The sequence below is a fragment of the Myotis daubentonii genome, chromosome 15 (genome assembly GCF_963259705.1).
Source record: "Myotis daubentonii chromosome 15, mMyoDau2.1, whole genome shotgun sequence".
NCBI classification, from domain to species: domain Eukaryota; kingdom Metazoa; phylum Chordata; class Mammalia; order Chiroptera; family Vespertilionidae; genus Myotis; species Myotis daubentonii.
The window spans coordinates 30,360,262-30,375,517 of NC_081854.1; the positions used below are offsets into that span (position 1 = coordinate 30,360,262).

Consider the following 15,256-nt stretch of genomic DNA (forward strand, 5'->3'; position numbering starts at 1 on the left):
CTTGTGTCACTGCTTTTCAAAATTGTATGCCCTGAACACTGTTCTTTGGCACGGAGATTCCTGTTGGGACAAAATGGGAATTTCTTCTGCTCACTCGGCCCAGTGATTCAGTACCCCGAACCCCAGCTGGACCATGAGCTTCTCCCAGGAGGGGCCGTTTCGATCCTCTTCATACCTCCCGGGTCCCGGATGAGCAGACTGCGGGGACTCTATTACCGCAGCCCATCGGGGACAGAAACCCGCGCCCCACCGGGCCTGGACGCTCTGCGGGAGCAGGCAGGCCTCCTCTGAGCCCCAGTGTCCCCCTAAAGCCCACCCTTCCTAGCTTTGGCCTCAGGCCCGCCCGACGACCGCCTGCTTCCAGCCTGGGGCAAAGGTGGGTCGCCCGACCACCGAGTGGTGTTTGGGCCACGTGGGCGGCGGGGTCCAGGCCCGGACAAAGCGGGAACTCCCCCGGAGGGCCAGGGGCGGGGCCGGGCGGGGCGGACGGGGCGGGAAGTGGTCGGCCGATTGCACCTGCGCGGAGCGGAAGGCGGGGCCTGGTGTGCCGGCTGCGGTGCCAGCGGCGCGGGGTGGTACCGGCTTAAGGCAGGTATTAGTGGCGGTGCGGGCGGGGAGGGGGCCTGGAGGTGGGGCGGGGAGGGGGCGGAGTCGGGACCGGGCCAGGCGGAGACAGGGCGGGGCCTGGGGTAGAAAAAGCGGGGGCGGAGAGGGAGGGCCGCTCTTCTCTGGTCTGCAGCGCGCACCTCGTGTCTGCTCGACCCGCGGCGCGGCAGCAGCATGGCGGGCGCGGGCCCCAAGCGGCGCTCGTCGTCGGCCCGTGCGGCGGCCGCCGAGGAGGAGGAGCTGCAGGCTCGCGAGCGGATGCTGGCGGCGAAGCGCGCGGAGGGCGCGGGGGGCGCGGGGGGCGAGGGTGTGGCCCTGCAGCGCAACATCACGCTGCTCAACGGCGTGGCCATCATCGTGGGCACCATCATCGGCTCGGGCATCTTCGTGACACCCACTGGTGTGCTCAAGGAGGCGGGCTCGCCCGGGCTGGCGCTGGTGATCTGGGCCGTTTGCGGCGTCTTCTCTATCGTGGGCGCGCTCTGTTATGCCGAACTGGGCACCACCATCTCCAAGTCGGGCGGGGACTATGCCTATATGCTCGAGGTCTACGGCTCGCTGCCCGCCTTCCTCAAGCTCTGGATCGAGCTGCTCATCATCCGACCCTCCTCGCAGTACATCGTGGCGCTGGTGTTCGCCACCTACCTTCTCAAACCGCTCTTCCCTACCTGCCCGGTGCCCGATGAGGCCGCCAAGCTCGTGGCCTGCCTCTGCGTGCGTGAGTACCACCGCGGGACCCGCCTGGGTGGGGTGGGGGGACCCCGGGCCATCCCTCATCCCCGAGCCCCCGGCCATATTCAAAACCCCGGGCCATTTGGAATCCCCAGGCCATCGCTGCGGTTCTAGGCTAAGGTCCGGAACCCACGTGCGTCTCATTCATTCGTGTACACATCACCTTGGGAATTCCGCAGTGACAGACAGCGTGGTTCTTGCACCCTGCCGCTTGTGGGCGGCCCGCTTCCCCACCTGGTCCATTCAGATCCGGTGGAGCTGAGCAATATCCCCTTTCTCTGGGGAGGCACCCACGTGGAGGGAAACGAGAATTTCCTGCTTGCTGTTTGAGCTCCCCAGTGCCGTTTATGGAGACAAATTGTGGTTTAAAAAAATTTCACTCATAGCTCCTTTCCAGACCAGCTTATTAGGAATCAGCAGAGGCTAACTCATACAAAAAACATAGTGATAAAATTCTGTGTAGGCAGCAGTGTCTGAATCCCCTGAAGATTACCATAAGTAGTACCAGAAGGGTGCTTGGCTGAAAATTAAATTTGGGGGACTCCAAGTTGTGCTGACAGTCAACGGCCATAGTCCTAAGTTGGTGGGCACTGTGCTGGTATATTGGTAGACCTGGTCCTGGTATGTTGGGGGACACACTGTTAGTATATTGGCGAGCATGGGCCAGGAGTGTCGGTTTCAGATTTGTTATACAAAATTTCCTGGGGGCCAGAGACCAAAGAAAGGCTGACAACATCATTACATTGAGAACTTACATAGGAGGCACATCTTGGGCGTTGGCAAGACGACATAGCTATCATCTCCGCCATGTGGCAGGTGCTAAAGAATTACATAGGACAGGGCAGGGTGGAAAGGGGTACTGGGGTATGACCTGCCCTGATAAGGGGAAAACACCTTATTACATACTTGCCCAGGGCAGAGCAAGGGCCGGTTCCGGGAACCAGCACATTTGGAACATAGGAAAGGGATCCGAGGGTCTATGAGGGGATTTATTGGGAAGTAATCTCTGTTCTCCCCAGATCTAGCTGGACCTAGCATGAAGGTCCGGCGTCAGTCAGGCCACGGTCCCCTTCATGGAATAGTCTCTCTTCCACACTACAGTGTTAGTATGTTGATGGGCATGGTCCTGGTGGGTTGGGAGGCATGTTCCTGGTATGTTCTTCACCTAAGAGTAAACCAGGCTGGAGAAAATTACTGCTTTACAAAAACAATTTTCTTATGGGATTTCCAAAAAAATTAATTTATACCAAATGTAATGTGATTTTTCTTAAAGGCCGTTGGCAGTTTTTCCGCCTACCTATTGGCCAACCTCTAGGGAGGCTTGCAAATGGAAGTGTCCTGCTTTCAGAGTTGCCACCTTGAGCATTTGCCCAAATCTCAGTCGTGCATATAAGTACAGAGATGGCCGGATACATTCCTGGTTTCAGATCCGAGCCGTGAAACTCAGGGACTGTGCCGTTACTGGAAGTGGCTTCTGCCTGGCCATGCCTGCTGGTCTTACTGGGCTTGTAGCGCCTGTGGACCGAGTTTCCTGCTGGTGTCACTGTGCCACGGGGGCAGGTATTTTAGAACTCTGAGACATGCTCGGAACATGGCGAGTCCTGAAGGCAGAACTCAGGGCAGCTCTGTTTGGCTGCTGGGATCACCTGCTTTCCTGAGAACCTGAACAGGCAGGCAGTCACACGGGGGCACGGGGGCGAAGGGACAGTATTTGCCTTATTAATGTAAAAAACCATTGAAACCTGTAAAGGATTTTGTGAGTTTATTTGAGCCAAACTGTCAACATATGCCAGGAAGCAGAACCTCAACGAATTGAGATAATGCTCTGGAGAATGGCGGGTTATATCTGTATTTACACATTGCAATCAAAGGAAAGGGATGTAGGTGGGTTACATGAAATTCATTGGTGATAGATTAAGGAGGTGGGAAAAAGCAAAGCAGGGAAACCTCTGGGGTAGGGTCAAAAGTGAAATGATGGACACGTGCTTCTTTTACACAGATGGATACAGGATAGTTTTACATAAGTAACAGCTGACAATTAACTTGATGACAATAACAATGAGGGAATGTCCTGTGCCCTGAGGGGTCCGGAAAAAAGGGAAGTTACAAACTACCCGGACATTTCGCAGATATGTTATCTTAGAGGCAAAAAGACAAATGGGCTCAGTAAAGATCTAAGTTGGTCTTTGTCAGGGAAAATACTGGCCTAGGACATGACTACCCACTACAACCTGATTGTAGTTAAATATTTAATTTTCAGACCATCTTTTGTGGTTACTTTAGGTCTCTGAGTTTGCAAGACTGCCATGCAGGCCTCCCCTGAGCTTGTCAGGTTACAGGGGTGGGCAAACTTTTTGACTCGAGGGCCACAATGGGTTCTTAAACTGGACCGGAGGGCCGGAACAAAAGCATGGATGGAGTGTTTGTGTGAACTAATATAAATTCAAAGTAAACATCATTACATAAAAGGGTACGGTCTTTTTTTCCAATAGTTTTATTCATTTCAAACGGGCCGGATCCAGCCCGCGGGCTGTAGTTTGCTCACGGCTGGGTTAGCATGTGGCCCCTTTCGTTCACAGTCTTTTAGGGGCAGAGGGTCTCAATGATATGAATCTCAGCTTTAAAAACTTTGGTCTAAATCTAGGAATAGTCATAGCAATAGTCTATGTGCCTGAGAACAGGAAAGCCTCTGGCTTCTGGTGGACTTTGAGATGAGGGTTTTATGGGGTGATGCATTGGACTGGCTAAGGAAAAGCCCCTCTAAAGCAGTGGTTCTCAACCTTCCTAATGCTGCAACCCTTTAATACAGTTACTCATGTTGTGGTAACCCCCCAACCATAAAATTATTTTCGTTGCTACTTTATAACTGTAATTTTGCTACTTTATGAATCATAATGTAAATCTCTGATATGCAGGATGTATTTTCATTGTTACAAATTGAACATAATTAAAGCATAGTGATTAATCACAAAAACAATATATAATTATATATGTGTTTTCCGATGGTCTTAGGCGACCCCTGTGAACGGGTCGTTCGACCCCCAAAGGGGTCACGACCCACAGGTTGAGAACCGCTGCTCTAAAGGCAAGATAAGCCCTAGCTGGTTTGGCTCAGTGGAGAGTGTCATGGCCTATGGACTGAAGGGCCCGGGGTTTGATTCCCTTCAAGGGCTCATGCCCGGATTGTGGGCTCGATCCCCAGTAGGGGGCATGCAGGAGGCAGCCAATCAACGATTCTCTCTCATCATTGATGTTTCTATCTCACTCTCCCTTCCTCTCAAGTCAATAAAAATATATTGAAGGCAGGATGCCTTTGTTGGGTTGTTTGGTCATTAGGAGAAGTTTAATTGTCCAATTTTCATTGCTAGATACGATATGTTTGGGCCCAGTATGTACATAATGAAATAGATGGTATCGTTAAAGGGCCCCCTTTCTAGTCTTTAAAAATGGATCCCTTACTTTCTTAAACTTTTGGGTTTACGTAGGTAAATCCTCAGATTCTAGTGGGCTGCAGTGGATACGCTCTGGCCAGTGCTCCAGCTCACTTCTGTTCTGGTGTTGTGGCCTAGTGGAGTAGGTCATGCCAGTAGCACCCCTTCCCCTAAGAGTGAGGGTGACCTTTCCATGTATTGATCAGCTTTCGCAGCCCTTTTTCTTGGAACCTCCTGTATGAATGTGATACGTGTGTGTGTGTGTGTGTGTGTGTGTGTGTGTGTGTGTGTGTGTGTGGCTTTTTCTGATGCAAAGAGGAGTTTCAGTGACACAGGGATGTACTGCCTGCAAGAGCAAGGGCTAGTCTAGAGCCTTACTTGGCGGGGATAGGAACATGGCTTGTCCAAGGCTGACAGCCTACTTGACGGGCCTGGCTGTTCTCACCTAGGACAGTTAAACCTCGGTTCCAGGACATCTCTGACCTGGAACAATGCTGTCACAGAAAAAATGTCTCCATTTTAGAAAAAGACTTCAGTTCTCAACCTGATGACCCTTTCGTGCTGATACATCAGCATAACAAAAAGTGTCTCTCAGGCCTCAAATAAAGGAGGGAGGGCGAGTCTGTGCTGTGAATATTTTCTCCTTTTTTTTTTGTTTGTTTGTTTTGTTGCTGGTAAAATGGATGTTTAGCACAATTTTAAAACATACAGAGGCCATCAAGTGTGCTGATGTTGCTAAGGGTGTGAAAGTGCTCATAAAACACCGATCACAGGAATTGAAGAGGTAGAAAAACTGTTGTTGGTTTGGATAAAGGAAAAGCAGTCAGCCAGTGGTGACCGCATTTCCGAGGCAGTGATAAGGGAAAAAGCACGGATGCTGCACCCCTGGGATGAGTGCTGGAAGTGACTAGTTCAAGGCTAGAAGGGCGTGGTCGATAAATTTAAGAAGTGTTTGTTTACAGATTAAACAGCACATTAGACATGTACTGTATATAAGAAAGGTTAAAACAGGGAATCATGGGTCTGGAACAAATTAACTCAATTTACATTATTTCTAATGGAAAGAAATGGTTCAGATTTCGAACAAATTGCTTCTCAAACAGCCTTCCGGAACGCATTAAGTTTGAGAACCGGGGTTCCACTATACAGTGAAAGGTCATGGTTGTTCAAGAAGGGGACTTCTGAGAAGGCAGTGAAAGTTCCCACAGAAAAGCCACAGAGTTCCTGAGTGCTCTTTAATTATTGCCCCAAAACTGGGTTCTAACTTTCTTGGTGACCATGTGGAATCTGATAGAAGACTGGGTTTACGTGGGTTATTTACTGCTTAATGAAAACTTGTTAGTGGCGGCTGAAGTCAGATGAGTCTGGGTTCTGTGTGTGTGACGGAGTCACTCAGGTTGGAGTTGAGTTCTTGCCAGCTGGGTTTGCTTGGGCAGTTTATCCTCCCTTCCTGGGCCACTGTTTTGTAAAACGTCTGGAGCGGACCGGCTGGGGGCTCACGAGCCCCGCCAAGGACAAGGACGGGGTCTTGTATGTGAGAGCAGCTGTGGTTCAGAGACACAGTGGTGGCCTCATTGGTCCTTTATCTCAGGGGAGGCGCTCTCAGAAGGAGGGATCTGAACAGGTCCCCTTCTTCGTATGCTGAATTATGAAAAGGACTTGGAGCCTATCAGAGTCTGGTCACTCCTACCCAGGACGCGTAGCTGTCAGGGAAGTGGCCGCAGCAGACCGCTGGTTGCCCACCCTCCTCTCTCCCTCTCCTAGTTGGGTGAGGGTAGGACCGTGCCCACTGGGACAGCCCCCACACTTGGACTTGCTGGTTACTTTCGGAACTTAGGTTGGTCTACTGGTGGCTGAGAATGGGACTCTGGGTCACTGGGTCCCCTTCCTGCATGGTGGCCCCTCTTGAGGTCTGAAGAGCACGTTCTGCCTTCTCATGGAGACAGACAGTTGGCCAGGGCTCCCCTAGACTGAGTTAGGCCCCCACCATGACCCTGACTTGGGCAGACACACATGTGGGGGTGGGGCATGCTCAGCTGTGGGTCCTCTGGGACCTCTGGCCTGCAGTATTTTCCACCTGGTGTCAGGTAAAGAGCCTATGCTGTGCGTGTGGACAGACCTGGGTGCTGTTTTGAGGAATTCCCTGGGAATGCCAAGCCTCAATTTACACATATGTGAAGTAGGGATTTGTCACAGCTCTGCCTGGGTGTATTTGAGGACTCTAGGCCATGGTGTATTTAACGATGGCACATGGGGACCCGGTTACACTGTGGCTGTGACTTACTCTCCACACTGCCCTCTGTCACCTATAACATCTTGGACTGCCCTAGAACTTGCTCTTCTCTGGTTTAGGGAAAAGAAGGAAGAGAGAGGAGGGCCCGGCTGGTGTGGCTCAGCGGTTGAGCGTCGACCTATGAACCAGGAGGTTACAGGTTCAATTCCTGGTCAGGGCACATGTCAGGCTTTCAGGCTCAATTCCCAGTAGGGGGCATGTAAGAGGCAGCCTAGCAATGATTCTCTCTTATCATTGATGTTTTTATCTCTCCCTCTCCCTCTGCAATCAATAAAAATATATTTTTAAAAAAGAAGAAGAAGAAGAGAAGGAGAGGGTGGAGAGAAGGAAAAAGCCCGGAGCTTGGCTGCGGCGGCGGCAGTGGTGGTGTCGGTGGTAAATGCTAACCTGCTGTCAGCTCCTCCAGGTCGGGGTGAAGGGCAAAGATGAAGTGTAGGTTTGGTGTCTGTGGGGTGAGCCATGGCCAGCTGACTTGCAGGTAAGTTGGTCAGTTGGGGTGATGACCAGAGTGGGGAGGGCAGACCATAACAGCACCTTCCATCCCCCAGTCTTCTAGCTGCCTGGCTCGTTTCCATCAGTGCCTGCCGAACAGTGACCCTGCTTCTGGGGGTGTGGGAACCCCTACAATGTGTCCAATACTGTGTTCCTAGGACTCCAGCCAGGCCTGTCACAGTGAGGCCTGGTTCAGGGTGACTGGCCGCCTGCCAGCTGCCAGGGCTAAGCTCCTTGATGTGTGAAGCAAAGGCTTCTGGGTGTTTCGAAGGAGCTGGTGATCCTAGAATCGCAAGCTGTGAGCTCAGTGCAGACGACAGCCTAGTAATTAGCCCTGAAATCCGACTAGCCCGCCAGACATGAAAGTGGTCCGGCCACGGGAGCTAGTCTGGTCCAGTCAGGACTGGGGCCAAATTCTGTGTGGTCCTTCACAGAAGCATTGACCCCAGGGAGGAGGGAGATGCCGGCGAATATTTCTCACCCTTGTCCCTGGGTCACAGCCCCTTTGATAATCCCATGGAATGCGCAGGCTCTGCACAGAAATGGGTACCAGGCATGTTCACTGCAAACTGTGTGGCCCTAGGGCCGTGGTCGGCAAACTGCGGCTCGCGAGCCACATGCGGCTCTTTGGCCCCTTAAGTGTGGCTCTTCCACAAAATACCAACTTCTGCACATGGGCCACGAAGTTTCAATCACACTGTACATGCGCGCCCGCACGTGGTATTTTGTGTTCCCTAGGGTGTTCAGGTTCCCAAAGGCCCTGGCACAGGTTGGAAGCCACCCCTACCCCCGAGAGGGGCCCTGATCAGGGCAGAAACAGATCCGACATTTTCTAGCTGGTGCCCTTGGATTCCCTCTTCCCATATGCTCTGCACCTCAGCCTATGTAATCAGTGTTGTCATTCCCATTTTTATGGCTGGGGAAACTGAGGCAGGAGTGGGCTGGGAATGCTGTGTACCCTCCTCCACACTGAACTGCCTTTTGTTCTCAGTGTGGGTGGTCACATGACTGAGTCTATGGCAGTGAGGGTGGCAGGCGCCAGGGATCAGGAATGCTTTAAGATCCCACATCCAGGTATCTGGTTGGCCGGAGCAAGGACATGTGGATCTGAGGTTCCTTATATCCTGGATTCCTGGGAAGTGCTTTCTCCCCTGTCTGTGGGGCACCACACATCTTAAATACTTCTCATCTTTCTATCAAAATCACCTTGTAAATGAGCTTCTAGGGCTGGGTGGGCCAATAGCCACCCTGTGGGTACCAGCTGCCCAGCAGCCATAAGTCCTGTCCTATGGCCACAGACTGGCCTCCAGTTCCTGTCCCCTCCTTCCATGATTCACAGCAGATGCTGGGGACTGTTGGGGTGGGGCATGTGATTCTACACCCCTAGTCGGTGTCACCTTCCAGGCTCTTGTCTGGATTATGGTCAGGGGAGTTGCCCAGAATGCACCTGTTCCCACCCCGGACTTTGCTTCATCCTGTCCCCACCAACAGGACTGCTGCCCAGTCCAGCAGCTTTTTGGCTCTGATGGTTGGGGTCCCATCTACGTCATGGCAGGAGGACCCCACCCAGCTCTGTCCTCGATCCAGGCAGGATGCTGGAATTCTTGCTCTGGCTCTGGAGAGTGAGCTATGCCATGCAGGACATTTCTGGAGGTCGAGCCCGCCCCAATCCCCAGTGGATTTTGCCCGCTATGTGAAGAATTAGCACTGACTTCCCATTTGGGCTCTGGGAGCATGATACACGCAACTTGATCTGTGCTCTGAGTCGCTCTGACCTTGGTTGCTGGCTGACATCTGTCGCTGCTGAGACCTGATCATCTGTAAGTCGCTCAGAGTAGCCGATACCGAACTGAAGCCACTCCTCAGCAGACGTGAGCCCCGTGGCCCACTGTGACCCTGTGGCCAGCCCAGCCCTCTGTCCCCTCCATGTGAGTTGCCCAAGACCAGCACAGGATTCAGCCCTCAGCACTCACATGGGTGCGGGGCTGTCTTCATCTGCTTCCCTTCTGGGGCACCCTGTCAGCCTGATCAGCTGGAAGGCCAGGGCCTCTGCAGAAGGCCTAAATGGGGTCCTGGCTTTGTCCTCGAGGTAAATGGGAGCATTGTGAGTGTCCTGCAGTGGTTGAGGGAGGGGCTTCTCTGCAGTGAGCCCGACCCAGAACACGAGGGAGGGGGCTCTCAGCCTTCACTGTTATCCAGGATGTCAGGGCTCAGGAAGTCCAGTGCTGTCAGCTCCATATGAAGACCCTGCACTGGGGTGTTGGGCCGGGGTCTATGGAGCAGAATAGGGACTGGGCCCTGTCCTGGAGTGGCCTAGCCCAGTAAGAGGGAGACACATGGAAGCACATGTTCTATAGCTCATTCAGGCCCTGTATCTAAAAGGGCGTGCAGGGGGTGGGGGCTGGCCTGCAGCCCAGGGTGCTTGGGGCAGGCACTCATGGACACTTCTCTCTGCAGGTCCCACATAAGCCCTCAGCCCAGAGAGCAGCAGACAGCTGTCCAAGGCCCTGCTCCCTAACAATAGCCTAACAATAGGTTCAGACCTGTGGGACAGAGTCCCCCACCCACCCATTCCTTCCCCTTTGAGGGTGCCCAGTAGATATGCATCTCAGGCATGCTCACTTTGGTTGGGGCCTGATGGGGGTGGCCTGCACCTTAGAATCACCTGATCAGGACTGATGCCCAGTCCCTCTGAGACCTAGCAGTGAAGCACAGCACAGGTCAGGGAGCTGTGCTGGAGCCTGTCAGGGGCAGCCAGGGTTGAAGATCCTAGGTGAGTGGCATAGCACAGGAGTGGGACTTAAGAGACCTGGGCGTACTCACCCTGCTCTGTGTCTGCTGTGTGACTTTCAGCATGTTGAACAGCCTCTCTGAGCTCTCTACCCCAACTATCACATGGGGGTTGAATACTGCACATGTCCTCTCACCCCTCAAGTACAGTGCCTACAGAAGGTTTTCCCTCCCTTTTCTTTATTAGCACAACTGCTGGAGGAACCATTTGGGGAGGGTGGGGTTCCCATCCACAGATGTGTGCATGTATCTCTGCATTTAGCCAGTGATGGAGATTTCTAACCACTGAGACCCCTGCACATACACGTTTGGCTATTCTCAGCAGATCTTTGCACTCAGCCATGACTAATCAAATTAACGCTAATTTTTGATGGGGTGCCAGACATCATGTTTGCATAGCTTACCCACAAAGAAGGCGGCAGGATGAGGATGAGGAACCGGGCTCAGACATGCTAAGTAACCTGCCCAGGGTCACACAGCATGGTCAGAGCTCCCTCAGATTTTAGTTCAGGGGGCCCTTTGGGAACCTCCCTGTTCTCCAGGACTCTTGCTTCCAAAGAACCCAGTAAAGAGAGAAGTTGCTATTTATGGGGTTTCTTGCTTAGCCCAGGACTCGGGGTGTCGGCAGATTCTAGAGGTGAGTAATCTGCCTTTCTGGTGTGTTTTGAGATGAATGTGTCAGCCTTTTCCAGATGCTTGCTGACACCTCCACCCTGGGCTGAGGTGAACTCTGTGGTTGGGCATAACCCAGCCCTAGTCAAAAATGGAAAAAATATGGAAACACGTGTTCTTGGGCTGGTCACAGGCAATTTGAAAATGTGATGCTGGCCTATTAGTAATATGTTTTTGCAGAAATTAGTGAGTGGAGCCGGGGAGGGGCTTGAGGACCAGTGTGCCCCCTGGGACTCCAGATTTCATGTCCTGCCTCTCCCTCAGGTGGCATCCTCTTGAATTGGAGCACTTCCCTTTGCTCCTAGAGAGACGGGGTGTCCCTGCTCCTGCGAATGGCTTCATTTCCCCTCAGTGGCCAGCAGTAGGGATGAGGTCTGGAGCCACTACCAACCTGAGTGCTCAGAATTGTAGTGCATCCTGGGAGTGAGGGCACATGGTTTGGGTTGTCAGGTCACGCACATTTGTTTTCTTGGGGCCCAGTAAAGGTGATTTATGCATCGGGAAGTTACCCCCTGGTTCTCTAACTGGGGTCCCCAGACAAGAGCCTTAGCATCCTTGGGCCAGAAAGGCAGATTCTCAGGCCCCCGGGGGACTGACACACCCTGGAGGGGAGACCCCTGTCTGTCATTAGGAGGGATGAGAGCGTTAAGGCAAGAAATGAAGACTAGGATGGGGAGGAGGGGCTACCTGTGGGCAGGGGCTTGCATGGCGCAGAGGACATCTGGACTTCAAGGGTCTGGAGAGGAGGATTGATGACAAGCTACACGTCCAGTGAGCATCTGCCAAACCCTGGGTCTCTGTGTGTGCCAGGTAGATTTGGATGAATAATGCCAAGGCAGGACAGGAACCCACAGAGGGACTGGACACCACTTTAGTGGTCATCCCTCTTGGTGGCAGCTCTCCCAATCACCTGGGTCACACTATCCCCTGTGCAGTCACTGTCATCCTAGGAGCCAGCCCAACTCTAGCCAGGGCTTAGGGTCCAGATGCCCAGTGAGTTCTGAGATGTCTGACAGGTGTGTGTGTTGGGGGGGGGGGGGGTGCGGGGGGGGGCTGGCGCTAAGTCAGCAGGCTGGCTGTCTGCCTGAGCTCAGGTCTCAGACCAGCCTCAGCTGCTGCCCTGGGTAAGCCCAGGAGACCAGGCTGGACCAGCTTCCTGGAACTGGCACAGCCTGCTGGCCACTTCCTTTTTATCTCAGGGCCCATGGGAGAGCTCTGGGTCAAATGATCCTTGTTGGCCTGGCAACTCAGCCCCTCCTGGGCAGTTTCCGACAGCCGGACCCCACCTGTGTGAGGCAGCACTGCTCATAGGCCTCAGACTGCCTTTGCCCCAAGAATTGGCCCTTTTTATCAAGGACCCTAGAACCTGTGTAGAAAGCACCACCCAGATGGGGAAGCAGAGAGAGTGGAGTATCTCAAGTCAGACTGGTGGGTGGAGACCCTCCAGAATACATCCTGCTCAGGGTCAGGGAGAGTTCCAGAGGCGTTCCCCAACAGTGTCCTGAGAACTAACAGATCGAGGGGAGGAGCCACTGTGTCATCGAGCTTGTGCCCAGCCAGTGTCCTCAGCTTTTGTGGTCCTTGGGGGATGTGCTGCCCTGAGGTCTGCAGATGACTGATCAGAACCGAGCCACCCAAATAGGCCAGCACTGGAGTTGGACCTCGCCGCTGAGGCCAGGGGGTGAGAGCAGGAGGCCCAGCCGAGGGGTCTTCCTTCACTGGGCAGCACTTCCAGCCTTTGAGGCATCCCCGACATGAGGATGGGGGTAGAAGCAGAGCCACCACAGGAGGAGGAGGGCAGGAGCCCCTCAGCAGAGGGATGGTGACTACAGCACAGCCCTAGGATTCCGGCCCTTTGCTGAGCTGGAGCTGGGTGCCCCTGTGGCCCGCTAGGTGGGTTATGTTACAGCAGGACAGGAAGGGACAAACCGGAGGAGGATTGGAATGAGCCAGCGCATACAGCCCAGAGCTGTCTTCTCGCCAAGGGGCCTTGGGCTTTATCTCCTTTGGCCCAGCTGTCAGGAGCCAGCCATGCTTATCTGGGGGTGCTGGCTCAGAGAGCCCTGGAGAGGGCTGGCTTCTAGCCAGAGTGCCCTCCTGATAGCCACCCACCTTTACTAGAATCAGGGGTTGGTGGCCTGTGCCCTGGTGTATCCTATTCTCTCCCTCACTGCAGCACAAGTGCTTTCTCCTAATCCCCCTTCCTGGAGGGGCTGCGAGTTAGTGTTCATGGTGACAACAGCGGCAAACCCTTCTTGCCGCTCTGCACACCCGGAACCTTCCAGTGTGCCCATGAGCCCCCATCCTGCAGGTGTGGAAACTAAGGCTCAGAGGAGTCAGGCATCTTGTCCAGGTGGTGGAGTTTAAAGCAGGGAAGCTGGGCTGCAATCCAGCCATCAGCTCCTCCGGGGGCTACTTTTATTAAAGACACTGAGTCCTGGGAGATTCGCCTATTTACCTAAGATTATATTTCATTTAGGAAATTTCACAAAGGAACACTATGAGAACAATAAAGTACTTGTTTACTCATCAGCCAAAGTCAATGAAAAGTAAAATTTCATCATGTGTTTTGGTTCTTTTTACAAAGAAACAAATATTATAAAGTTCCCTTTGTTCCGTGATCCGGTCCCTTCCCCTCCCAGACCGTGGTCGCCTGCTCACCATCTGGACATTTTTAATGTCCTGAGCTGGTACTGCATTTGTGGGGAGAGCCTCAGTGCAGAGGGGCTCTGACACCTGCTGGGCTGGGCTCAGCACATTTTGGCCGGGAACGGCTGGGTTGGCTCTTGGAATGGACTGGTGTGTGCCCTTTGGTACCAATGGAGGGGCTTTGGGGTGTCAGAGGAGGGACCTCTGTCCCATCCTAGTGACAACTAAGGCCCCCTCAGTGTCAGTGACCACCACAGTAGAACAGCCCACGGGCTGGGGGCTCAGGGGTAGCTTCAGAGTCCTCATCTGTGAAATGCAGAGCTGCCCCTGCTCACCACCGAGTGGAGAGACCCCAAATGGGGTGAGTCGAGCAGAGGTGACAGCCCAGCTGGCTGCACTTGGTGTGGCAGTGCTGCTCTGGTTTCTGGAACCAGGTCCAAGCGCCCGCTGGGAAGAGAGGAAGAGAGGACCAGCTTGTCTGGGGGCTGGCGGCAGCGGAAGAGCCGCCTCAGGTTGCAGAAGGCTTGGCCACACCTTCCCGGTCAGCCCCGGCTTCCCTCAGCATGAGTGGAAGAGTGATGCAATCTGCCAGCCTCTTGCTGCAGCCAGCCGGAAGGCTGTGTCCGCTTTGGGAGGAGGAGCCTGAGGCACTTAGCACTTAGTTCAGGATTGTCTCTCACATAAGGAAATGGCAGGCTGTCTCAGGAAAGCCTGGGGGCTCCGGGGGCAGGAAGGAACAGATTAGAACCTGGGCTTGCCCTCCAAGGCCCCTCTATCCTGGATCCCAGCCACGGGGCAGGTTGGACCAGAGAGCACTAGACTGGAAGCCCAGAAAAAGGGGATTACCCTCCTCTCCCCACCCACACTGTCCGTCCTGTGGGCCCCAGAGACCCGGGTCTCCGTCCTGGGTCTCCCCATACCACCTTGGACAGGGGGATTTCCATGAGCCTGTTTCCTCTTCTGTGCTTGGAATGGCAGTGCTGACATGCATGCTTAACACAGGACAGCTCTCTCCCCATTGGTCCTGAGGGCCAGGACTGAGCATGTGTCCACCCCAGAGCCACACAGTAAAGGCCACGGGTGCTGTTTGCCTCACGTACCCATCGGCCCTCTCCTCTGAGCCTTTCAGCTCCTGCTGCAAGAGGTGGCTTCGGCACTGTGTCGTAGACACTTTTGTCACGAGCCCCACATTGTCATGGCCTTATTTAAACTCCCATCCCCCAAGGCAGCGGATCGTACTATGAGCCTGACAGGTGGGGAACCTCAACCCAGGAGCCAGGGGGCCCCACCAGGGTCCCCACCAGTAACGCCACACCGGGTCCAGGTGTCACAACTCTCGCTGTCATACCCGGTACAGGGGGACTTCTGAGCATTTCAGATTAGGAATAGCAGCCTAAAGCAAATACTTTCAAAATATTTTGAGCCTAAACATAACATACAGTCTCTGTCAGCCATTGCATCAGCCAGGGTTTAGAGCAGGGAAGGAAAAACAAGGGGGAGGGGTTGCTATTAAGCTCAGTTAATTTCCTAGAGAAAAGGCAGGCAGAGCAGTGAGGCCTTAATCCTATCCAGAGCACACTGGGAAGATGGC

At 53.7% G+C, this 15,256-nt stretch overlaps 1 protein-coding gene across 2 annotated transcripts in view; it reads left to right on the plus strand.

Annotated features, from left to right (window-relative positions):
* Positions 1 to 700: 700 nt before the first annotated feature.
* Positions 701 to 15,256, plus strand: part of SLC7A5 (solute carrier family 7 member 5) — a 34,771-nt gene continuing 20,215 nt past the window's right edge. Inside the window, exon 1 of one of the 2 annotated variants that reach the window (XM_059667119.1) lies at positions 701 to 1,324. In XM_059667119.1, the coding sequence (XP_059523102.1) occupies positions 781 to 1,324 (544 nt within the window). In that variant the 5' untranslated portion in view covers positions 701 to 780. The remainder of the gene's footprint in view (positions 1,325 to 15,256) is intronic. The other variant, XM_059667118.1, reaches the window with a different exon arrangement.